This window comes from Carettochelys insculpta, chromosome 1 (assembly GCF_033958435.1).
Source record: "Carettochelys insculpta isolate YL-2023 chromosome 1, ASM3395843v1, whole genome shotgun sequence".
Lineage (NCBI taxonomy): Eukaryota > Metazoa > Chordata > Testudines > Carettochelyidae > Carettochelys > Carettochelys insculpta.
Genome location: NC_134137.1, coordinates 137037413 through 137064404, shown reverse-complemented (window position 1 = coordinate 137064404; position 26992 = coordinate 137037413). Strand labels below are relative to the sequence as shown.

The window sequence follows — 26992 nt, the reverse complement described above, 5'->3', positions numbered from 1 at the left end:
TGGGGTCAGACATAAAAAGTTTGCTTGTGTGATGGGGTTCAGGGGTCCCCCTGCACTGCACCCCATCCGCTGGCAGGAGTGACTCTCACTCAGCAGGTACAACAGAAGGTTTATTAGGCAACAGAAGCCCAGTTTCTCACAGAAGCGACAGCACAGCAGCCAGAGACAGTCCTTCCAACCCGTCCTGGGGAGAGGAGCCCGAGGGGTGCCCCTCTGGGGTGTAGCTTTCCCCCTCCTCCAGCTGGCTGCCTTCCAGCTCTCCCTTTTTCTAGCCTCTAACTGCTGCCCCCGATTCAAAACCCCGCTCAGCTCCTCCCTGCTCTTTGTTCAGGCAGAGGTGTTACCTGCCAGTTGTAGCCCCAGGGTCATCCTTAGCCACTGGGAGCTGCTGCTAGCCTCAGACATCCAGCCTGACTCACACATGCACTCCCCCCACTCCATCACAGCTTGCCCTTGCTTTAGGCCAGTCTCCAAATATAACTGGTTTTATGTTTGGTTGAACTTGAACTTGCTTCATTGATGCAGGACATTCTTAGTTGTAACTAATCAATCCTGCAAGTTGACTTCACTGATTCCTCCCTTTCATTCTGAGGCTCAAACTACAGAAATAGGAGGAGGATTGGGAATGGAGATTGTGACATTTTATTAAGAGGTATGAACAGTTATTCCTTCTAAAGGTAACACCTGAACATACACTCTATACAGCTTTGAAACTTTATTATGTGAAAGAAAACTGCTGCTTTCCCTTTATTTAGTAGTACATTTAAAAGAGTACTGTATTTGCCTTTTTATTTTTTTCCCTGTCTGTTTTGGTCTCCGCTATTCCCTGACTGTGTGCTTTTTGTTCCGAATGAGGTGCCGGATTGACTGGTTGGTGTGTAACTCTGGTGTTCGTATCTCTGATGTTCTACTGTAGCCATGTTAGCACAGACTGCAGCAAGAAGCAGCACAGGCTAGCTGATCTGGATCCTGGGGATATCTACCTGGGGCAGCTAACCTGTGCCATCTGTCCTTGCTGCCCACCTTATGCTATTATTTTTAGAATGCTAGACTGATGAGCGCTAGCACAAGGATGTCTATGTTAGCTGGAAATCACACCCCTAGCTCCTAGTGCACACATTAAAATTTGAAACAAAACAAAAGTAGGCAGTCTGAAAGAGTGGAGGATGAGAAGAAGAAAAAAGCCCTTAACTATAATTGCTTGCTGAAGATGACTATATGCATACACTGGAGTTAGCACTGGGCTCTTGTATAACCAAAACAGGTACTGAGGGGTAGAGAGAGGAGAGTCGCTTCCAACTAGCCACTTTCCTTTACTCAACTCCTGAAAAATTATGCGGGACCTTTTTCCACGAGCGGTGTGAACCACTTCATACGAATGGACATGCACACAAGGTATATTGCCAGAAGGATTCAGCTGGACTTGGCACTGCTTTAGACAGGAATGCAAGAGCCACCCAAACCATCTTAGGAATTCAGCATAAAAGTGGATCGCAAAGGCCTGAAGCTTATCCATCTCCCAAAGAGAAATGCTTCAGTCTACAGTCTGTCGATAAACCAGTTCCAATAGGTACACAGAAAATCAAAATAGAAAATGGGACCTAACTAGCCAGGCAAAGACTTGAAAACACTGTATGTGAAGCATAAAAAGGGAACAGTTCAATTAAATCCAGGCTTTGGTGGAGTAAAAAGGTTTGTTTGGAGGGGAGATAAACTTACAGAAGAGGTTATTCATTGGTCGTTCCGTGCCTCCACCATCACTTAAGCACAAGGACACTGGGCCTTTGAATATCTCAGCTGATTGCCCAAGAGGGAGAGAACCAGTCTAAGACAGCCAAGGTCCAAAAAGTTCTGTAAACATTGCTCACAAATTAGACCAAAGCTTCTTTTTGACTGCTGGACATCAAGCTGGAGCAGGCTCCCCAGCCCCAACCCCTAACTATTTAATGGTTAGCCAGCTAAATCTCATGTTTAACTGCTTAACTCATTCAATGGCATTTAGCTACCAACACCTGCCCCTTGCATGATAAGACACGTGGCTCCAGAATCAGGCTGATCGGCCATCAACGGACTCACAAATAGGAGGGTAACATGAAGACATCCTACTCCAAGGACCGCCAAGACAAAGAGGGAGAAGACATCCTTAGAAGCAACTAGTATTGGAAATCATACGGGATCAAGTACACATCAGTTAGATCAGTCTATGAGCGCCAAAGTGCAGCATTAGAGCACTTTGAAACTGCTATGCTGCCTCCTCTCCATACCTAAAATATAAAAATCCATGACTTGCAGGTGTTCTCAAACAAATGAGCAGGGGAAAAAAGCTATCCCCTCTAACACAGCAGAACTTAATGCCCTGACTGACACAGACTATGCCAACTGCTGGAGATAGCTAGAAAAAGGAATTAAATCTATGACAGCTGAAGCACTTGGGTAGAAAAAGTTATTTCTGAGCACAAAGAACATTTTGAAGGATAGATGAATGGAAGGCCACTGAAGAAAGCCAAGTAGCCATTCAAACAGAACTCTGTTGGTGTGACTCATGGTGGGAAAGGAAACAGCTAGAGGCGGTGGAATCTACAGTCCAGAGCAGAAGCTGGCACGGGACAGCTGTGTCTGAAGTGCCTAGGCCTGCATGTATGAAACCAGTTAAAGAAAAAAAATCTTTATTTTGCACAATTATATTTTTATTTGAAGTTTAAACGTAGTGTCTGCTGTTCTGAGTTCACTGGCATTTGTTTCCAACTCAGTTATTTTCCCCCAGACAACATACAATGATCCAAAACCAAAAACAATCTACTGCATGCTCCACATTTTAACAGCCTTTCCCCCCACAAATTACATTAACAGCTACAACTAAAATAAAGAAAAAAAATAAACAATTTGTTTACAAGCAGCCTCAGAGACCGTGAAAACTTTCTTTTATTTCTCTTAAATCTGTTCCCCTTACACTTCTGAAAAAACTGGTTTTTTGAAGTTAAAAGCAGAGAAACTAGAATGTGAGGATGACTCACCATCGGAGGAACAGAACTTGCAGCTGCATTAGTCACCTCATTCTAGGCAGAATTGTGGGCACCCATCCTGATGGGGCAAAAACTGTGACAGGATGTTTACAGACGTTGCCAGGCAGCAGTTTATAATTAGCGCTGCAGCAACATACCATAAAATCTTCAGAACTGAAACCCAAGACTATAGATTTATAGCCTGCAATTCTCTTGCAAGACTTCACCTATCAAAACTTTGCTCATGTATAATTTTAAATAAGTTAAAATAAGTTAATTTTCCATTAATAATTTGCATTGTGGTAGCTTCTTGGAGCTCCAGTCATGAACCAAGACCCCACTGGGCTAGGTGCTGTACAAAAAGAAGAGTGACCCGAGCTTAAATGTGAGGTATGAGACAAGAGACAATAAGTGGATAAACACAGATTACGAAGGGAAGATTTTCTACCTATACAACAGTGCCTACTTGGACTTAGCATGTGCACAGTCAGTTTAGTTTCCCACAGAACCAATACAAGTGAAACCTGGATTTCTTTATTGCTCAAGGTGTATTTGACTTACCTAGGTTATTTGTTCCCATACAAAAGTCTCCCTATAGGCCTTTCTGACAAACAAATTGTTTCTAGACCACCTTCTGAGGTAGCAAGGACATTTTTTTAAGTGATGGGGATCCTATCACCAAATACCAGTTGTCTTATCACTTTTCAGCTCCTGTGGCTGAAGTTCAAAACAGATCATTCCTTCCATTTGTGATGTAGCGGGAGACACATGCAGCTTACAGAGGGTTTGAGGCTCCTGCTGAGGGTAACTTACTCACTGATCGGAATAAGGGGATTTAAAAAGGAGCCCCGTGTAGCCGCGTGCTTTCGAAAGTGGCACTTTTGAAGCGCCACAGCCAGAAGCATCCTAATGCTAATGAGGAGCTGAATATTCAACTCAGTGCCTCACTAGTAATCTTCGAAATATGGCTATTTCGAAGATTTGTGCCCGTGTAAACACAGCCTTTGCGTTCTACAGGAGGTTACTGAATCTAGCACAAGGAGCTGAGTACTTAGGTATTGACAGCTGTTATCCAGAAACCAAAACCAGTCCTACTGGTGCGGTAACAACAAATCTGGGAACCTCTGTGAAGCCATTCAGTAGAGCTAAGTAGATTAAAGCCTAAGATCCAGTGTCCAACCTTCAAATCAATACCCACATCCCAGAACTAATTCTATTCCACAGTTTAGTTCCACAACATTAGGGTCAGTAAGCACAGAGGTTCAGAACTGTGGTCACTAGTTTCCCCCCAGAATGGCCTCAGAGCATTCAGTCAGCTAGCAGAAGGTTAAAACGTTCCCAACTTTTGTTTCTCAGAAAGCTATTACCTCAGAGATAGGCCTACCACACGTACTATTCTACATAGGTCCTTATAGTTAGAATACAGTTAGACTGTGGTTGCTATTTCAGGATACAGATGTATCCTGAAATACCAACTTCATGGTTTTTTCAAACATAGTATTCGAGCATGCTCCTATTTTGAGTGTGGGATCCAATTCCACTACTCCTCGTCATGAGAAGGGTAATGGAACTTTTGGAATAGGCCCTTATTTCAAACTTCAGTGCCACTTAGACAGCACAAAGTTCAAAATAAGGTATTTTGAGATAACTTACACAATTTGCGCTGTGCAAATTGCACAAATTTTGAGATACAACTGCAGTCTAAATGTAGCCCTAGTGAAGGCCTGAGGTTGACAACCACTATCATACCTACCTGACACAAAGGCAAAACATCTTACTTGTTTACTGAAATAGATGACTTTTAATAAAGCCTTTCAAAGCTTAAGGAATGTATTTTCTCTAATGCTTTTACATGAGTACAATATTGTGGCCACAAAGTGCACTTTGTACATACACAAGAGTGTGTATATTTTACACATTGTGAAAAACAGAGACCATATGCAACTATTACATCTCCCAGTGGATATCACAGGGTACATTCCAACGCCTTCTAACACAAGACTATTTGAGCAGCACATAAGTATTTAAATCTGGAAAAAGTAGGCACCCTCAAAGTTCATTCCTTTCAGACAAGTACTAACCAGATCTGTTTCCCCCTTTACAACATAACCAAAACACTTGCCTTTAAAAAGCTGAATGTTGTTTTCACTGTTCCTCCCTCCAAGAAAAACTTAGCAAACTGGTTCACATTCAGGTACTGGTTACAGCTGATGCACAGGGAATAATAATAGAAATATGTTTTTCATAAACTTTTTCCTTGGTGAAAAAAAATTAGCACAAACTAACTCTTACATTTTATGATAGCCAGAAAATTACCACATGTTGCCAATACAATGGAAAATACTAGAAACAATCTTAAGTTCACAAAACCAAGTGCTTTTATAATGCATCCAAGTCATAGGATTTGGAAGTTGTCTCCTCAGAGCAACAGACTTCCAAATGTAGAGCTCTTTGGAAACCCCTATACTCTCTTGTACTGACTTTGCATCTTTCATAAATACATTCCAAACCTCTGAGAATTCAGCACCCACAGCCTAATTAATCCTTACCCTGTCAATCAGCCATATTGAGCCCCTTGTGCTCAAGCAGAGGATCACATAAACCTAGACCACTGCCGACAGAAGTTAAGAGATTTTTAAGAACAGGGTCTATAATGAGTGGGATTTCACAATCTCCCTGGCAGTTAGAAAATTCTCCTCCATATGTAACATAAATCTCCCCTACTGCAGATTGAGTCCATCGCATGTTGTCTGACCTTCAACAGACGCAGAGAACAATTGATCACAGGCCTTTTTATCACAGGCTATAGCATACTGGAAGCCCCTCTCTAGTTATTCTCCTCCCTCCCCACATTTCTATTTTGAGACTATATACAGCCAGTTTTTTAAAAACTTTCTAAATCTTTTATCTTTTTTAAAGCCCTTCCCTGGAATTTTTCCTATCTCCTGAAGTGGACACCCTGAGATGGGCACAGTACTCCTGGTGTGGTCTCACTGGTACCAAGCAGAGCAGGACAATCACTTCCCATGTCTTATGTAGAACACTCCTGTTAAGACACCCCAGCACAGCACTAGCCTTTTTCACAAGACACGTCCTGCTCTCTTCCCCACTGTCAGGTTTCCAGTAAGACAGAATTAAGGGGAGGAGAGGCCAGTGGTGCCCTATTTGGCACAGCATATGTGGGCCACTCCAGGGAGTGTGCCAGCCAGACCCCTATGGATACTGCCAAGGGAAAAAAAGTTTCCATCACCAGTGCATAGGCCATGCACACCATGTATTACGTATTGGACATGAGCAATCACTCAAAGAAGTAGCCTCATTCTGTGTACGTTATCTGGTAAAAGGCAAAGAATAAACATTTTGACCAAAAAACTTTCGATAAAGCTATCTCCCCATTTTCTAAATATAACTAGAGCTTCCAGAAACCACCATAATCCACATTACTAGCATGTCAAAAAGACATTTGAAAATCTTACTTGAGAAGTTTGAGGGAAGTAGCTTACATTGGAAGCTCTGAATCCAGGTGCCTAGACTACTTTGCTTAAAAGGGCACAGACTGTCATTGGAGGATTAACAACTATAAGAAAATAAACTATAATTTATGTTTGGCCCCAAATCACTGATCTATTCCATGTTGTTGGACTGTTGCTATGTCCCAGTGACTGATGCCTGTTGGACTCTGCATGAGCCCAGTTACAGGACAGGTGTCTTAGTGAGCACAATGCTTTTATCATGACCTATCATGCTAATATAATGGAGTAGGTGCAAATGGAAACCCCTCCTTTAAACACCTACTACAATTTCTGAATTCAAATCACCACAAAGACACACTTTCAAGTTATTTCATCCATTACTTTTTGCCTATGAAGATGTAAGGAAGTGAATGTTGCAAGCAGAATACAGACACAATATATTTCAAGTTTAACTGCAGCTCGTGCAAGTGCCTTTTTATTCTCAGTGGGTTTGCTCACTGTGCCACTGCTATAGAAGCCATAGCAGCTTTTCATAAGACTTTTTACAGCGGCAACCGGACATCAGGAGCTACGGATAACATCTTCTCTGTGTTCACAGAGCTCCTGAAATAAAGAGGAAGATTTTAAAATGTATGTATTTATTAGTAACAGAGAGATAGCCATGTTATTCTATATTCTACCAAAAGAAAAAAGCAGTTCAGTAGCACTTTAAAGACTAACAAAATAATTTATTAGGTGATGAGCTTTCACGGGACAGACCCACTTCTTCAGATGAAGGCTAAGATCTGAAGAAGTGGGTCTGTCCCGTGAAAGCTCATCACTTAATAAATTATTTTGTTAGTCTTTAAAGAGCTACTGAACTGCTTTTTTGTTATGTATTGATTGTGCATCTTAGCTGGGCAGCTAACTTCATATTTATCAAGAATTCTAAAAGACCCGCCAACTCTTAAAAATAGATTTTGTCTTCCCTGTTATGTTTTAAACTGTTTATAAATTGAGGAAATGATTTTACATTCCAATGATCCTTTGCATGCAGCTGACCACTATACGTTTCAGATTGCTTCAATTTATTCAAATTGACTTTGCAGAATAATTTAAACAAGTAAATTGGTGGGAAGTTACGCACAAGAACCAGTATTTCAACAAGCTGCTAAACACCACCAAAATTGTCCACCTATCTCATAATTTTTCCCTTATATTAATTTTAAAGACACATACCAGGAGAACTCAACCCACACCCTGAATACTAGTCTACTAAACCAATAAGAGAGATAAAATAAACAACAGTAAAACCTTGAGTTGCACAGGGGTTACATTCCTGCAACCCCTTAGTAACCCAAATTTTCACTCGAGTCAAGGGGAGATGGGACTGCTGCCTGGTTCCCGGCTCCCCTGGGCTTGCAGGAGCTGGGAAACTGACCATCCTATCAAGGCTAGTCAGTTTCCTGGCTGGCAGATTGCTACTGTTGCTTGGGGGACCAGGAAACTGACCAGCACATGGCTAGTCAGTTCCCTGGGTTTCACAAGTGGCAAGGTGCCAGGAACCAGGCTGCTGCCTGGTTCCCAGCTTCTGGTTGCTTAGGGGATCTGGGAAACTCACCACCCATGAGGTGGTCAATTTCCTGGGTCCTGCAAGAGGCAAGAAGCTCAGAACCAGGAAGCAGCCAGCTCCCAGCTCCCTTTCCTTCCCCTTGCAGAGCCAGGAAATTGAGCAGGGGGGCAGCCTTGGTCAGTTTCCTGGGTCCAGCCAGTGGAGGGGAGCTGGGAATCAGGGGCAGCCTGACTCCCAGCTCCCCTACACTCACTGGAGCCAGAAAAATGACCAGGGCTACTGCCCTGGTCAGTTTCCCGGCTCTACAAGCAGAGGGGAGCCAGGAACCATGCTGCCCCCTGGTTCCCAGCTCCTCACCACTCCAAGGACTGGGAAACCACTCCTTTTAAGGGAGACAGCCAAAAGTCAGGCTGCCACCCAACAGGAGCAGTTTCCCCACTTCTGTCAGGGACAGCAGCCTGACTCACGGCTGCTGTCCTGACAGGAAACCACTCCTGTCAGGTGCGTCAGTGACGTTAACCCAAGACACATGCAACTTGGCTGCACATATCTCGAGGGTTTACTGTACTAAAATACACAAGTCCCTCATACAATCCTAATTCATTCCCACTCCATTTAATAAGATGATAGTCCATCCTCCAATCTCTTCCTCTGACTACTCCCATGGGTTCAGTGTGTCAGCTCCTTGCAGTACCCAGAAATCCAAAGTGCAGGGACTCAAGACAGGTATAATGCCAAAGATCAATTTGCACAATCTAGCCACTAGTGTGCTTACAGGGGATTTATTATGGCCTCCTGTGAAATATAAGACACATACTGATTAAGGCAACATGATGAAATTTCAAGCCTCTGATATTATAATTTCATTAGCTGTCAAAGGCAAAGCAATTCCCACCACAAATTTCACCACTGTTGACTGCAAGCAGAGGACATTCAAAAGGGCTTGGTGAAGTCACTTACCTGCCTGGTCACAGCTGCATGAATGGTACAGAGATAGAAGACAGAGATGGCAGCCAGAGCAAGCCAGGGATTTCCAGCAGGGAGTGGTGTAGGAAGCAGTGAGAGTTGTTAAGTGTATTGTCAGAAAGGCAGGCACAATGACTGAATGAAAGGGGGTTGCAGTGCGGAAAAGGCTTATGCAGGGTGGGGGACCATGGGCTGCTGCTTACGTAGGAAGAAAAAACATGATGCAGAGTAGCTCTGGGGAGGAAGTCCACGGAGGTGTTTGTTTTAAGTGGGGACTGTTGTGCGTATGTGTGAGCAAGCTATGCTGGGGCTGGGTAGTGAGGCTGAATAGATTTGAGGGCTGGTGAACGAGTGAGAATGTAGTGAGTGGTGGTAGGAGGAAAGGATACGTAACCCAAAGGAGCACAATGGAAGAGAGAATTTAACACAGTAAAAGACATATCTGATAAAGGTACAAACAAACAAGAAAACTAAGGACATGGGTCTGAGCAAAGACTCTTTGCCCACTTCCAAGAGCCTTCTGAGCAAGTTTCCCAGAACCCAACCCTGCTACCCATGTCTTAAATACACTCTCCCCCACACCCACAAATGCAGGTTAGCCCAAATGAGGGGCAGCTAGCAGGAAGACCAAACGAGGATGGCTACCCAGCACTTCCATTTGTTCTACGTTTTACGCACTAGGCAGAAGACTGAAAGATCTTAAAACTAAACTCTCCTAACAAAATAAAGTATTCTCACTCTCCATCTTATACAAAGCTGAAGGCTATACATTAGAACCTCAGAGTTGCAAACATCTCAGGAATGGAGGTTGCTCATAACTCTGCGTACATCTACACTACCCAGAAGAGTGACCCGATCAGGGTTGACGTTCCAGGGTACAATTTCGTATGCCTAGTGGGGGCACGCATAATCAAAGTATCAGGACTCAACAGTCAACTCCGTACTCCTCAATCTCACCAGGAGTTAGAGAGGTCGACGGGAGAGTTTCTCCCGTCAACCTCCCGCAGCGAGGACAGCCATGTAAGTTGATTCCAATTACGCAACTGCCATAGCTGGAATTGCATATCTATGATTGACTTTGAGGTCTAGTGTAGACCTGGCCTCTGCAATGTTCTTAACTCTGAAATAAAAAGTTATGGTTGTTCTTTCAAAAGTTTACAAGTGAAGGCTGACTTAATACAGCTTTGAAACTTCCCTATGCAGAAGAAAAATGTTGTTCTCCTTTTCTTATTTTAGGATGTTACAGTACAGAGCTGTTTTAAATGTATTTGCTCCTCACTCCTTTCCTGCCCGCCCCCATCTCCCCAGTCTTTTCCTGATTGTGAACTTCCAGTTCTAAATGAGGAGTGTGATTCATTGGTCACTTTGTAACTCTGGTGATCTACTTCCAAGGCTCTAGTCTACTGTATCCAATAAGGATACATTCGGGAAGAGACAGAAGAGATGCACACAAAACTGTTGGCAGAGACCCAAGAAGACAATTAAGTGACTCAAAATGTGAGGATAGAGACCAGCTAAGAAGTAGAGTGAATTCAAGTTAAACTACTAATTACTTTTACAAGTACAGTTAAAAGACTTGTTTAAAAAAAAAGTGTCCCTTTCACATTTGTGCATTGACCACAGAAACCTATTCAGGGGACGGACATTAAGATTGGATATTTGGAGAAGTGTCAATGTGCATATGATTTGTTACTGCAAATTTCTACTGAAAAGGTCACTTTAAAGCTGCATTTGTCTTTCCTTACTCTTACAATAAACGTATGGATTTTTATTTTATTTGATGCACTTTAAGCTGTTCTGTGCTAAAATATTTGTTAACCTTCACTATTTAGTTCACATCTCAAATGCAAACAGATTTTATCGGCGTGAGATATTGTTCACTTGACATTCTACCAAATAAACCAGTCAGAGAGAAGCAATTAAACTACGCAGACTGTGTCTACACTGGCAGATGTAAAGTGCTGTCAATTACAGCACTGCTCACAGACCACAGCAGTGAAACCACTGTTGTGCGTTCACACTTTCAGCTGCCAGGGCAGCAGCACGACCACACATATAGGACTGCAGCAGTATTCAGAGCAGTACACTGTGCCGCGATCCCTCAGCACACCACTTCCTCGTCTGCCGCTGAGACTTATAGGAAGGTGGAGGGCAAGGTCCTGGGGCATCCTAGGTCCTGTCCCAATGCACTGCTTCACATCCCACACACCCCATGCTTCCCCCTACATTTGTCACCATCTCTCAACAGCTTTTGTGCTGTACTGTCTGCCTCCTTAGAGCAGGTCTACGCTGCAGGTAAGCCAACTGCAGCTATGTAATCCTACTTACAGAAATTGCAGGTAAGTTGTTTCTACCTACTGTGGCAGACTGCTGCCTGGAGGCTACAGGAGTCTGCAAGAAGGCAGGTATACTGGCTGGTCCTACTGGGAACCAAGGCGTAGGCAGGCATACAGTGTTCACAGTGGCAAAAATGATCGGTGGCATTTGGATGGCTGGGGAGGATCCTCGCCAGAGGGAATGCCAACAGTCCCCGTGGGGCCGCGCAGCAAACTGTGGCCGACGCCGAAGGTGACCAGGGCATCACGGAAGCTGCAGGCCCATTGGTAGGCCGTGGCGTCCATCCTCCCGGTCCCCCTGCCCTCCTTGAGGAGGGCCCTCACAGATTCTAAAACAAGATGGAAATCCCCGCCCCTGCGCTGGAGGGTGAGAGCCACCTTGTCCCTGGAGCCACGAGCGTCCTCCAGGAATTGGCGCATCTCATCCCCCAGCACATGGGGCACTGAGGCCTCGGGGTTCTGAGTACCCGTCGGCCTCCCGACCCTATGGGCCACACGGCCTACAAAGAGGATCGGATGAAGGCTGGGACTTTCCCTGGGAAGGAGTGGGAGAGGCAAGGGGAGAGCAGCCCTAGAACTGCTGGGAGAGGGCAAAAGAAAGGAGGTCCCCAGAGGGATTACAGCCTCGGAGGCCGTTAGGAAGGGACGGGGGGTGGGGAGAGGTACAGGGAGGGTAGGAATAAGAGCAGGGGCGACAAAGGTGACTCGGACACAGAGAGGATTAGGGGGAGGAGGGGGGGGTGAAGGGAGGGGAGGGGGCGAAGGCGGATCAGGAGGTGGAGCTGGGGCGCATGTCAGGGCAAGGCAATCGCCAGGGAAGGAGATGGGGGCGGGGACAGAGCAGGGGACAGTGGCAGGAGGGGGGGCTGACTGGGGAGCGAGAACGTGGGCAAAGGGGGTGTCAGGGGGAGGGCCTTTTCAAGTGGCAAAAAGTAAGGGGGTGGGAAATCAAAGGCAAGGTGAGAGCGCACCCGACCGCACACATCGGCGGGGTAGAGGGACCGATGCCGAGGTCCTCGAGGTCAGCGGAGGCAGGGGACAGAGAAAGGTCAAAGTTGCCTGGGGCGTCCAGGGGCTCAATGGCCACATCTGGGGCACCAGTCCCAGCCAGTCGGGCGGGTGTGTCCTATGATGCCCCGGGACAGGGAGGGGTAAAGGTTGAGGGGTCGTCGGTGGGCATAGGGCGTGGAGATAAAGTGGGCGACTGGGCATGGGCAGCCGGCCCACAGACTTCTCCTAACAGGCCACCCATGTCTGAAGTGGCTGGGGTCAGACATAGGGCCTCGACCTCCTGTGAGAGGAGGGCGAGGCCAATGCCCACCTCTTCCGGGCGCCCCCCAAGGGCAGTGTGGGTGGAGGCCAGAGAGGAGGCGGAAGAGGGCACAGGCAAAGGGCTAACCACCTCTGCCCCCTTGGGCTCGGGCTCCGGGGCAGGATGAACAATGTCCTCCATCGCCACCGCAGCAGCCTTGGCCACCCCCAGCTGATGGCCGACAGCCGGGGGTCCAGCAGGTGGATCGGGGCTGGCGGCTCTTAGCGCCTGGCGCAGCACGTCCACCCCGTCCTCCGACAGGGTGGAGTGCCGAGCATGTACGCTTCTTTTTTTTGCGTTTCCCTCTCACCAGCACCCAGTCCTCCAATGAGGCAGGCTGAGCAGTGGAGGAGGAAGGGCCAGGGGACGAGGGCAGCGAGGAGGGGGAGAAAGAGGGTGGGCCGGCAAGGGAAAGGGGTGGCCCGCCCTGGGGTGGGCCCTGTCCGAGTCCTGCTGCCAGCCCTGCCTCCCTCTCCTCCACAGGCCCGGCTCCAGTGCCCGCTCGGGCACCAGCGCCCGTTTCTTCTCGCCCCTCGCCACGCGCCTGGGTGTCCTCCAATGCACGAGCAGTGATGGTACTTTCCGGGGTGGGAGGAGGAGAGGTGGTCCCAGGGCTCGCTGCGATCAGGGTGTTGCCAGGCAGCCAGCTGGCGCCCCCTGGGTTGACAGGGATCCTGGCCTCCTCCTCCTCACGCCGGGCCAGGGGGCAGTCCCTCCGGACGTGCCCTGTTGTCCGTCACAGGAAACACCGGGCCTCCCCCAGGGCGTAGTATACCCAGTACTGGGTCCCTTGATGGGGCACCAGTATAGTCCCCGCCTGGGCCACCCCGCCCTGTGCTGATGCTGCTGGCAACAGCTGGACTCGCGCCTGTCAGTGGAAGGAGAGCACATGACGTAGGGCGGGGCCTTTGCAGCCTAGAGGGAGGGGACTCAGGAATGACAAGGGACGGCCCAGGGTGGTGAGGAAAGGCAGCAGGGTGGAGTTGGGGAGGAAGGGTGGGACAGAGGAGAAGACCACCCACACGCCCAGGTCTTCAAGTGGCTCCAGGGGCACGTGGACACCCCCAACTGCCAGGCCCTTCTCCACTGCCTCCTGGGCGGTAGCCTCCGACGCCAGAAAGAAGATGATCTTCCCGAACATCTGAGAGGCCGCCACCACGGCCGTGGGCCCCATCACCCATGCCAATGCCCGCACGTAGGTCTCCACGTGGAGCGAGGCCAACACCACGAGGCAGCGGAGCCTGTGCCTCCTGGTGAGGGCGGGGAAGGGGCCGGGACCATCGGGGATGGTATTCCGAAGGGAGGCAGAAGGAGCACGGTGCAAGGCGGCTGCGACCTGGGCGTACGTCCTGGGGGCTGGGGAGTCGGGGCCCCCAGGATCGGTGGAGGGAGCAGAGGGGCAGCAAGGATGGGAAGCTGTAGGAGGTGTATCAGCAGCTGGGTGGAAGTCCCAGCCACGGGAGGTTTGGCCTTCTGGACGGGGCTTTTGCCCTTCCTGGTCCCCCCCGCCCTTTGTGCCCTTTCGGGGGAGGGGGTGGGCTGGTTTCAGGGTGGGGTCGCTGGAGGAGGATGCCATGGTGGGGGCAGCACTTCACTAAGCAAACTCCCCCCCTCAACCCCGTGGCAACTTTGAGGTGTTAAACTTCGAAGCACCAGCTCACGTCTAGCCGCAGCTCACCTGCCGGTACTTTGAAGTCCCTTTAATCCTCACAATTTTAAGGAGTAAAGGGACTTCCAAGCACCCCGGGCACTTCGAAGTACCAGCAGGTTAGCTATGGCTAGACATGAGCCAGCACTCCGAAGCTGCCGCAGGGGGGAATTTGCTGAATGAAGTGCTGCATGTGCACTGCAGCACTTCATTAATAAACTCCCAACACCCTAACTACCACCCTCCCTTCGAAGTAGGGAGCTAGTGTACACAAGCCCACTAACAGTCACGAATGGCAGTCGAGTTATTCCTTAAGTTGCAAAGAGACAATGAGGAGTCAAATGCTGAGCTTGTCACACTTAGTTGCTCGGACATGAGATTTCCTGCGACAGTGGAATGCAACTTTTGGGCTTGGGCTCAGGAAACAGTGAGCGGAAGTGTGTGGGGGAGGGATTTACAGCAATATACCAATCTGAAGTACAAGAACACAAGAATGAGAGCTGCCCTGCCAGTGCAGTAGCGTGTGGTGATTGCACTGGGAAAGCTACCAATCAATTGTCAATCAGTTTGGAGTGGCAAAGTGGACCACTGAATTCATCTTGATGGAAGCATGCAGGGCCATCAATCGCAGTCTGCTCAGGAAGTCCATGACTCCAGACAACCCATATGAAATTGTGGATGGCTTTGCATTGATGGGGTTCTCTAATTGCAGAGAAGCAATAGCTGGCAGGCATATTCCAATTCTGACACAACTTAACCCAGCCTCCAAGTAATTATTCAGAAGGGGTATTTCCCCATGTGTCTTCAGGTGCTTGTGTACCATGGCGGCTGTTTCACTGACATTAACACAAGCTGGCTTGGAAAGGTGCACAACACATGCCTCTTTTGGAATACTGTCCTGCTGAGAAAGCTCCAAGTGGGGACTTTCTTCCCAAACCTGACACAGCAGGGGAAGTTGAAATGGTCATTTTGAACCTGGGAGACCCGGCCTACCCCTTAATGCCATGGCTCATGAAGCCATGAACTGGGAGCCTAGACAGCAGCAAGGAGTGGTTCTACAACAGGCTGAGCAAGTGCACAGGATGACTGGGGAATGCATTCCCCCACCCCGCCATCTAAAAGCCTGCTAGTGGATGTTTGTACAGGAAACTGGACCTGGCCCACGACAACACCCCTATTCTTACAGCCATGTGCTGATCCTTCACTCAATTTGTGAAGGGAAGAGTGAAAGATTCACTCAAGGCTGGACTGCCGAGGCTCAACACCAGAGGCTGAGTTTGAACAGTCTGGGACCCGAGCTATTACAGGAGCACAGCACAGGGCCATAAGGATGAGGGATGCCTTGGAGCAGCAATTTGATGCTAAAGCCAGTAACGTTTGTTGCCATGCATGGGAGAGCAGTGCCTGCAATGCTAGTGGGGTGAGGGGCCCTGTTGATGCACTCTGATCACGATATGCTTTACCAGGATATGCTTGCTAGTTCTCATGTACTGCAACAGAGAATGCTTTCAACCTAAGCATTTAGTTTATTAAAAAACAAACAGAACACACACGCAGTATGACAGATCCACAGTTTATGCAGAAAAAGGGGAGAAGCGAGGCGAGGCCAGGGCACACTTACAGACTGAGGTATGCCTAGGCATCACGTGCAGCCCTGCTGTCTGATGTGCTGTGCAATGGGGGTGCACTTCAACAGGGTTAAACGGCAGGGTGATGAGGGTTGAGCGCCTATGGGAGTCCGCAGGGCCGAGGGGCGAAAGGACAAATGCAGAGTGCAGCAGGTGCCAACTGGGGATGGGATGTTGACAGTGACAGGGGTGCAGGTGAAACAGTTTTGGGAATCCAGCTGCAGGAGGGCATGGAGGGGGTGTGCAGGTGGCAAGCATGGAGCTGCTCTCTTGGCAGTATAGTAGCCCCTCAAGTTATCTGAGGGTTCTGTTCCTACACACCCTCACGTAACTCAAATTTCACAATAAATTGAAGGGGGGGCTTTTTCCCGCAGTGGAATGCACATTCTACAGCCAGGGACCCGCTGGGGCACCTGGAGCTCCTTTGGAAAGGTAAGTCCTGGGGCTGGAGCAGCTGGGGAGAGTTAATCCTGGTGGTGGGTTGGGGCTGTGGGAGGGGGTCAGGGCAGTAGGGTTGGCAGGGGGTGGAGTTGAGTCAGGGCTGCGCTGAGGCAGTCAGATGGAGCTGGATGCGGGGGGAAGGGGGTCACAGTGCTGTCCTACACCAGGGAATCCACAGTGCCACCCCACTTCTGTATCCAGAGTACAGCAAACACTCTAGTCCTCATCAAGGTGGTTCTCCTAGAGCGCAGCAACTATGGAGCTGGTGTGCATTAAAAGCCTGGCCACTATGAACACCTTGGGAGTTACAGCACTGTGACCCGATTTACTGCACTGGCCTTGCCCACATCAGCAGGTTACTAAGAGACCATTGCAGGGAATCTGTTCCTTAGGTGAGACTCCATGGGTTCTCTGGGGCTGAAGCCCCCAGGGGGAAAAATTAAGTAGGAGTGAACACTCAACAGCAACCTAGCTTCTGCCCCTCCCCTGCCTCCTGCGGGCCCCATTGACCAAATCTTTCCCCATCTTCCCAGCACTTCTGAAACTCTGCAAACAGCTGATTTGTGGCATTTGGGAAGCAAAAGTAGCAGAGACAGGGTAAACTCAGGGAGGAGGCAGAGAAGAGGCGGGGAAGGGAACTGGGGAGAAGGGATGAAATGAGGTAGGGCAGAAGCTGGGCCTCTGGCACAGGGAGGTGGGACTGAGCATTGCCTGGCTGGATAGGGAGTCAGCATCTATGATCCGCTCCACGGTTTGGTGAGAAGCTTTGTGTGTTAAGTAAAAAAAAAAAACACCTACCAAAAACCCTTTCTATGGGCTATATTTCCAATATCGTGCACAGAGAAGTAGTAACTGGTTAACAGATGCTGTTTGCTTAGTTCCTGTACACTGCATTATTTCAATACCCAGCCTTGAAAAACTCACTTCCATGGCAAGTAAGACATTCTCCCTACCAAACATATGAGTACAGGCAGCAAAAGCTAAATCTCCAGCTTCTACACAATCTTCCACAGTCATTAACCGTGTCCTTGTGATTCCAAAGAACCTTTCACGTGTCAACTGCAGAGGTGCAGTCAGTCTGCAGCCAGAGCACTTCCAGGGTGCTGCTACCACTTACACCTTTCCTTTCCCAGCACTTCTAATTTATCAAAACACTAGCCAAAGATTCATAAGGAAGATGAACTGTTGCTCCCCTCTCCCACATTCTAAGGAAAGAAGCAATGCAACCAGGTACAAACCAGGCACAAACCCACATATCCTCCCCACTTTCTTTTAACCAGTTGAGGATGAACAGCAACCCCTAGAACTCTCTGGTGATTTGCCTTTCCTTCTCCTTTCCCTCATACCCTTTACACAGTCTTTTTCCTATTGGACTCTTGCTAGCAGATTTTTGGGTGCATCTTCATCTTCTTGCAATACTAAATGAATAAAGGACATGTCAATTACAGAAGCGTCACACTAAACTGCATTTTCCAGTCAAATAAAGTCTCATCCCTTATATCACAGTAACAAAAGACAGACAAGCAGAAACAATTTAATTATAGCTCCCACACCACGGGACATGCCAAAGTAGTAACAGCGAACGTTAATATATGGAAATTGTTTCCAGGTGCAAAGTGTAGAACTGTGCAGTGCTCAAGTATTGCCAAGCTACGTGGTGATGACTTCAAAGAACGTCTGCTTTGATGCCAGTTTGCTTTAGCATACACAGCTGACCTTTTGCATAAATGATCAACGTAAAATACTTCAGAGTCTGAGTCACAGGACTCTTTTCAGTGACTGAGGTAAGGAATAGCCTGCTGCACATTTTCAGCTTCCTAGCACAGTATGTATGGCTCTATGAAAAGATGCCCACACACCAGAAAATGGGGGAGAGCAACACTACCCAAAGGAAATGCTGTCAATAACTGTTAATTTAACATGGAATTACATTTCCATAATGATGCCCAGGCAGGGGTTGAGCCACATGTTATCAACATTAAAATTAAACCAACGAGAGAACGATAAAATTGAGGCCACGACAGTTAAAACACCCACAGTTTATAAATTGCTCTTTCTTTACATTCCTATTTCAAAATGGTAAGATGGTTGCTTTGTATATATTTCTTTACTTTTCTAATTGCTAGTATAATTTCAGCTGCCACATACATGTTTTTCTGCTGTGAAGATCCACATTTTGAAAATCTCATCCACGTGTCTTTATGGGAGCCTAAACAAGCTCGGCCTGTATTTATATCATCATCAACACTGAAACAATTTTGTTTTGAAAAGAAAAATTTTATGCTTTTTAGGGAAAAGTTAAATAAAAAGATACAGTGCTACCTCTGATGCTGCAAACACTCATTTTTAACTCTAAGAACTGCGGTAATCCCACTGAAGTTAACAGGGCTATTCATGGTGGCTCTGTCTACCCTGAAGAGTTTTGTTGACAAAAAGTGCAGTGTCCACACACAAAATGCATTTTATCAACAGTGTTAACAAAACTCTGGCACTTTTGCCAACAGCGTTCTGCCTCTCCGCAATGAGGAATAACACCTTTATCAACAGTTTCTGTCAACAAAAAATCTGTGTAAATGGTCTGGGGGGACCCTTTGTCAACAGACAGGGCTTCCGGTTCACAGGACAGCCCTGTTTGCCGGGCTTCTGGTTGTCCGTTCTATTGAGAAAGGGCTGGGTGGTCTGGCCGTGCTCTGTTGACGGAGCAGATCACTTTTCTAATCCACTTTTGTGTGTGGACATGATCTGTTGACAGAAGTTTCACCAGAAGATCTCTTCAGACAGTAGCTTCTTTCAACAGATTGCCAAAGTGTAGATGTAGCCTGTGAGTACAGCTATACATCTACTTAAATGCTTGTACGATCAGAGCCTTGTATGTCACTAGCTGGACACCAGCAGTGCTGTAAAATTCAAACAGGATATCCTATAGACAGCAGCATTTTTAAAACCATTTGAAAACAGAGTATATTTAACCTAACTGTTGCAACAGAACAAGTTTTCAAATTAGATTTGCAAAGCCTCCACCTGATTTATACTCATATTTTAAAATCAAATCATTTAGATAATTGATGCAAGCTGCTTTATTTAAAGGCAAAACAGCGGAAATGCAGCACTATAAAAACTAACAAAATGATTTATTCAGTGATGAGCTTTTGTGGGACAGACTCACTTCATCTGATGAAGTGGGTCTGTCCCAAAAAAGCTCATCACTGAATAAATCGTGTTGTTAGTCTTTAAAGTGCTACATTTCTGCTATTTTGTTTTGTTGGAGTACAGACTAATACTGCTACCTCTTTGTTATTATTTAAAGGCACTTCACACAGGCTAAAACTTAAGCTTTCTTCAGACTACGCATGAATGCATACAAGTACCGTCTGAAAAACACTGGATCCTATTTTTGAACTGTAAATGCAACCCCTGGCACAACTAGCTCAGGTAAGGGTACTGAATGGATCAGAACAATTTCTCCTTGCACGGGACTGCATCTTTTTTTTTTTGTAAAGTTTTTGGTTGTTTACTTTGAAGCTTCCCACAGGAGAGCATCTGTGGTCACAAACGACTAGAAAGTTAGCTGTGAGTAACTGTTGCTCTGGCTTATAGTGACTCCTCTTTCTGTCCTAAAATGGAAGTTGTTCTAGAGCTTTGCTAGTGCTAAAACTCCCAGTGACATTTAAGAAAAGACCTCCCTCTACACACAAGCTAATGAAACACAGCAATAAAGAGAGTAAGGTGCATGCTCTCCACACCAGGTACATACCCTAAATAACCAGAGATTAAAAACAAACATTTCGTGCTACACAAGATCATAAAACTTAGCAGATGGGTTTTTGTTTTAAAGACAGCATCAGCTCCCACGTCAGTGACACTGTACCCCTGACGGGTCTAGGATTCCCCGGGAAAGAGCGAGGACGGGCAGCGTGCGCAGCTCTGGGGGGAGACGGAAGGCACTCTGCTAAGTAGACCGCGCTGCGGTGGATGGGGCAGGAAGGCAGCTAAGGATTCCCCAGGCTAGAAAGTCTGCAGCATTTCTGCTCCCCCGGCTAGCAATGCGCAACTCCCAGCCCCTGCCAACTCTCCAAATCCGGACCACGGGCCGGGCAACTGCCCAACACCCGATCCCCATGTTGGGCCTCACGCCCTTGGTGAGCCCAGAAAATGCCCATCTTCGCCCCACCCGGCTGCCTCCTTGCGTGGCTGTCACTGGGGGAGCCCAGGCAGCGCCCCAGCCTGGTCCCACGAGCCACGTGGAGACCCCGGGCGCACGCCCGTGCCTGGGGCTAGCCCCGGAGGCGGCAGGGGGCGGCCAATGGAGTGACCTGCGCCTCGCTCCGTCTGCGCTCCAGCACCCCCGCCCCGCAGCGAGCCCCACAGCCCCGCCTCCTCCCGTGCCCCGCGGCCGCCCCCTCCCGACATAGGCTCCCCTTTGTTCGGACTCTGCGGGAGCAGGCCCCAGCGTGCAGCGCCCCACCCTTGGGCGGCAGCGGCAGGGAAGGAGGAAGGGAGGGGTGCACAGGGGAGCACAGCCCCCGCCCCGCCGACAGGGAGAGAAGCCCCCTCCAGCGAAGGGAAGCACCAGGCAGGGCGACTGGCGCTGCTGCAGCCACCCTCCTCCCCCGCCACGGCCCCACCTTCTCACCTCTCACGTGGAGCAGGAGGCACGCCAGGGAGGCCAGGAGGGTGAGTCTGCCCCGCTGCATGGTCCGCTGCCGGGAAAGGTGCACGCTTTGCTCGCTGCTTCCCTGCCTGCGCCCCCCGCACACGCTCCCCTCCAACTCCGCGGCCGAGTCACTGTCCGCCCCGCCCTCGCTGCCGCACCAACCCAGATCCCAGCGCCGGCCAGCCCGCCCTGCTGCCAAAGGGGGCAGGGCGCGCCCCGGTCTTCAGGGGTCCGGCCCACCGGAGCTAGGCAGCCAATCCGAAGAGAGAGCTGGCCTCGGGCGGCCAATGAGAGGAGCGGCCAGCCCATTTCCCCCTCCTGTTTCGAAGTCACCCCCCCCCGCGGGCAGGGAGAGCGCTCGCTGCCGGGGTGCCACGCCTTGGCCTGGGGTGGGGTACAGCTGGGGAGAGGCAGGCGCTAGCAGAGCAGTGGGTGCTAACGGGCCCAGGGATGGCAGGGGAGCGGTGGTAGGCTGTCTGGAGGGCAGATCTCAGCCAGACACTGGTGCACTGAGGGAACAGTGACTCAATGCCAGAGGTGTCAGCATCTGTTCCCCCGCCCTGCCCTTGTCCTCTGGCAAAGGCTACAGCGGAAAATTCTTTCCTGAGACTGCAAAGAAATTGAGCTAGCCTTGCGGGGCCCGGGGTACTCAGAGACAGGGTTGGGGAGGCACTGTCGTGCGTTGGGCCAGTAAAAGATAGGATCTCGCTAATCCTTTGGAATCAGATGACGCGGGGGGTTACACTTTTGTTACACGCCAGAAAGTGAATTGGGAAGGGTTGGGCTGAGTCAAGAGTAGCGTGGTAGGGGCAACTGCTTTCCCTCTGTCTCCATACCTACTGAAAAGTGAGTGGAGTGCTTGAATCCCAGTCTACAGGAGTTAAAAGCCAGAGTCAGGTTTCATGCTTGGGGCCTACCTCTGGGAAGAAGTGGAATCAATAAGGAAAAACACTCAAAACATTTATGGATGGAGGCATGTTGTACATCTGGACTTGTGTACTGAAACTCTAAAAAGCCTTAAGTTATACCTCTCACTCACAGGCCTACCTACAAACCATTGAAATTTAAAATAAATCCTAAAAGGAGATCAACTATATTAATTACATTTACTCTTGGATTTTAGTACAGTCTGTGCTAGGATAGATCCCACCTTCATCCAGTCATATTTTCTTCTGCACTTACTGATGTAGGAAATGTGGCAGAAGGAATGCAGTGCTGCTGAAGGCTGGGAGGAATGAGTCTCCCAGAGGTCATCTGCATGAGAATGCAAAAGGTGTGCATGTGTGATACCTTTTCAGGCAAAGCCTCATGGGTAGCAAGTAAGCCATGAGATTTGGTCTATTGTAAACATGTAGTTGTAAAATCACAATTTAAGCTGACACTTAAGGTGGGAGTTGTGAGATCTCACCAATGCTCTGGGTTGTTGTGGGGGACAGGGCAGTCGCCTTAGCTGTGTAAGACATTGATTACACAGGGCTCCCTGGTTTAAAGCATTGTGGGAGAGCAAGGGGAGGGTATGGGTTGAGTCAGCTTGCTGAGTGCCTTGGCCCTGCCTATGCCTTGGCCATATAGCTATAAGCCTGGCTTGACTAACCCTCCCCACCTGTTAAAAGATAGGGCTGGATACTAGGGTGTTTGTGAAACCCCACACTAGAGATACCAAGAGCTGAAATCACAGAGTAGCAGCTGAGGCCACACAGAGCTGAAATCACTGGGTTCTGCCTTAGGACAATCCCAAGCAGTGGGGTTAGGACTGGCGGACAACAGCAGGACCAGCGGGCGGCCGGTAGGAGCGGTGGCGGTAGATGATGGCGACTGGTGGGCGGCTGGTAGGAGCGATGGCGGTGGTAGATGATGGCGGGTGGCTGGTAGGAGCGGCGGCGGACGACGGCGACCGGCAGATGGCTGGTGACAGCAAGGGGAGGCTACAGACAAGTGGACAGCTAGTACTGCCCTGGTGATGTATCTGTGGGCTTTGAGTTTGGGACTGCACCGCAGAGGGTACACCCTGTAACTGTGTGTGTGTGGAAAAGGGCCAAGAGCCCCAGCAAGAGACTGGGTTCTACTGCATATGGGGATGGTATCTGGGTACAAGAGGTTTTGTCTCTTCTGTGCTGAGATATACTGCATCTGTCGCTGTAACCTTGGGGTAGGTTACGGTTATTAAACAAGCCATTTCTATCTCAGACTCTGTGCTTGCGAGCGGGGGGAGAACCTCCTTACAGGCACCCAGCACGGGGGGGTGAAATTGTCCCAGGCCACTGGGTGGGGGCTCGAGCCGGTTGATTGTATCCTTGATAGGAAAACCCCACAAGAGTTGAACCCCGCCCTTCTGGCAGGCATCTGGCATTAACAGAAGGGTTACACTAATAAAGTTTTAAACTAAACGTACGCTAAGAAGACTGCCAATCTTGCCTTCAGAGGCCTAACTCCTCCTTTGGATATCAGCAAACTTCTCTTGTGCAGTGTGTAAGTGTCTTTGTCTCATTAATTATTTAGTGACAGGAGGATGTTTTACAAAATATAAGAAGACTTTTTTATTTAGAGACAGATAACGTATTTCTTCACTGAATTTACATGTTAAAGGTTTTATATCTTTACCAGAAAGGATATAGTTCTTTAACTCTGCTTGCTTCCCCAGATATACAATATTAAAAGCTTGTCCTGCACTCTGCACTGCCATACACCAGTAATCCCACATACCATTTGCAGGACTGAATCCTTGGTACTTTTCTAAATCATACTTCTCTCCCTGGAGACCAGGCAGAGCTGAAGAACAATATGAAGTTCTTTGTGCCTAAATACATGCCAAATATTTACATCAAGGAAAATAAATATATGTAAAGTTTACATGTAAAAAGTGCCTTTAATTAGGAAGTACCTTCACCATCACTAAAATGTAGGTTCTCCTGGGGTAGAACTTATATCAGCTTAATGATACACAACAACTTTATATAATAGTTTGGGAAAGAGTGACTACTTTTCTCCAAATTAAATTATATTTTGCCACCTTGAATTTTACTTGTAATTCCCGAATTTTACTTGTAGTTCCCAAATTTTAATTGGGCCAGGCCATGAACACTTACAATATCAATTCAAGTGGTTAGGAGCTTAGTTTTAAATCTCAGCGGAACAATGGCATCTCCCAAAGCATCATGCATGCAAGGAGGTAACTTAACACAGTTCTGATAAGTGGAAAGAGTACCAAAATCATCTGCTTTGTAAACTGTCTGAGTCCCCACTTCTACTCCACGTTCATGTGCATTAGCCAATACTTATCAGACCCAATCTTGTTTAACTGGTGAAAGCAGAGAGAGGAGCTTATCTGCTAAATATTTTGGCTGCAATTTATTAAACTGCTCTGGAAATAAGTTTAATACAGTACATGAAAAATAAGAGCATATGTGGTTTTACAGCAAATGACCGAAAGGATTAATCCTTCCTTAACAATAACAACAAGCCAGAAAACTGAATTTTGGAGAAGAAATATTGTAAATTGCCTGTTTTCATCAAAGAAAGAAACCTGAACAGCAGAAGATGGCTCTTTCAACCATTAACATGCTTATAAAGTTAATTTAAAGGAATGTTTAAAAGCATTCTTTGCGCTAGACATCAAGGCCTAGAAGACAAGATGAATTAATTACAAACATGTACATTCGGACTATGGTCCAAGACAGTGCTTTGGAGTACTTAGTGAAAATACAATGCACAGATACCAAATTATTCATGTTGTTTATCAAAGAAAATCTTTTGGTTAATAGGATGTTTGGTCATTCAAAGAAGGCACTCAGCTGGCAAAATGATTAACAGGAACTTCAGTGCCCCACCCTATAAAGTATTTATGACACATTCCCAATGAATCATGTTTTGTGACTACATAGTATTTTAGTCATGTGATGATTTGTATGGTTGATTCAGCAGATTTCTTGGTTGCCTAACTGGCAGGAGAAAATGAATCTAGTTTCCCAAAGGAAAATACAGGAATTGCTATATTACATCAGATCCATAGTCTATGTAGTCTAGTATTTTATTTCCAGAAGAGGACAGCAACAGAGGAAGTGCAATCTTCGGAGAAAGGTAAGCATAATCTCCCATTAGGTAGATGTGGAATAATCAGTCTTTGCATTAGGTTGGGGTCTGCAACTGAAATAGTGAGAAGAGCCATTTTTTCAAAATCAGTTACAAAATCAATACTTCAAGAGCCACATTGCAGGTGAAGACAAGACAGTCCTTAATAAATAACATCAAACTGTACTTTTTGTTGCCCCTATTTTAAGAACAGAACACACAAAAGGATTTGTAACAGTTAGAAAGTTAAATGACCCTTCTCCAGGCTTAACCCACGTCAGCCCCCAAATATGCCCCCTATCCCCAAGCTCAACCCCCCTTCCCACAAACCGGCCCCCCATCCTTAGGATTATCCCCTCTCAGCCCAAAACTGTCCCCCCAGTCCCCAGGATTAATCTGCGTCAGCTGCCCTGCCCCAACCTGCCTGCTGAACCTGGATCTTACTTGTCCACCCATTGCACTGCCCCCCACACATGCTCTGGGTCTTGCCTGCTCCTTTCCCAGACACTCCCCATGCAGCACCACTGGTGCTGGACTCACTGAGTCAAGGGCTGGGTGGCGAGGTGGGCTGGATCCTGGAGGAGCTGAGTTTGCACTGGGACATGGCTTCAGACTCTGGTGGCTGCCAGCAGAAATGGGGAGGGACTGCGACTCCGGAGTGAGGAGGAGCTGGGGGGCGCCGCACTGCCCAGGAGGAGGCACCAACCCCACAGGGAGGGAAGCTTCACTCGGCTCCCAGCAGGCCTCTCCGCCCCCTCTTCCTCCTTCATAGCCCAGCTGCATGGCTCTGGCAGGGGCAGACTCAGCCGCCTTTCCCCCTGCTCACTTCCGACACATGCAGCTCCCTACCCTGCCGCACTGAAGTAATGGAACTCAATGGAATTGGTTTAATGGCCAGATCCCTCCCACCACCCTGCCAGCCACTGAACCAATTCCATTGAGTTCTGTTATTTCAGCAGGGGCAAGGCAGAGAGCCGCAGAGGAGTCAGCAGCGGCAGCACCCAAAGCTACAAGGGGCTCCTTAAAGAGCCACATGTGGCTCTGGAGCCGCAGGTTGCTGACCTGTCCACTAGGTCTTCTCCTAATCCTGGATAGCGATTAGCTTGAAGTTTGTGGCCTGAGGTGTAATATCTCCTACAGAATTTATTAATAGTAACAGAGAGTTAGCCGTGTTTGTCTGTATTCTAACACAACAAACCAGCTGTCCTGTAGCACTTTAAAGACTTAACAAAATAATTTATTAGGGAATGAGCTTTCATGAGACAGACCCCTTAATTATAACTGGATATCTTTATAATGCATATAAATGTCCAATTCTTTTTTAAATCTTACTAAACTGTGGGCCTCAATGACATCCTGTGACAATCCGTTCCACTCATCACGTATCATGTGAAAATCTATTTTATCATTTTTTGAATTTTATACATTTTAGTTTAATTGACTGTTACATTGTTCTTGTTTTGGAGACAGGTAGAATAGGTACTCCTGACCTACCTTTTTAGACCATTCATTATTTCATATACTTCCATCATGTTCTTTTTTGTCTCCTTTCTAAAGATAAATATCTTTATCCTTACACAGGAGACAAAACCAATCTTTTCCATATATCAGTTTTCCATTGTTGTTACCCCTTCACTGAACCATTCTGCAACATCCGTATAGGTAAGTGGGCAATCAGTATTGTACACGCGATTGTAGATGGAGCCACACAATTTAGAATTATCCACTATTACGTGTCTGGGATCTTCTGAACAGAAAGAACACAGGTGAAACATTGACTTTTCATGTTTTCCAAACAGGCTTAGAAGAAATGGTTAATACTTGTGTATTGTTCCCATAGATTTGAAGATGAAAGATGAGCGGGACTTGGAGAGAGCTGTTCTAGTGAGGGAATAAGGTAGCTTTTACAGGT

At 47.7% G+C, this 26992-nt stretch overlaps 1 protein-coding gene across 1 annotated transcript in view; it reads right to left on the bottom strand.

Annotated features, from left to right (window-relative positions):
* Positions 1-21189, bottom strand: part of LOC142012382 (CD99 antigen-like) — a 47038-nt gene extending 25849 nt beyond the window's left edge. Inside the window, exon 1 of the mRNA XM_074992454.1 lies at positions 20992-21189. Coding sequence (XP_074848555.1) covers positions 20992-21052 — 61 coding nt within the window. The 5' untranslated portion in view covers positions 21053-21189. The remainder of the gene's footprint in view (positions 1-20991) is intronic.
* Positions 21190-26992: the final 5803 nt, after the last annotated feature.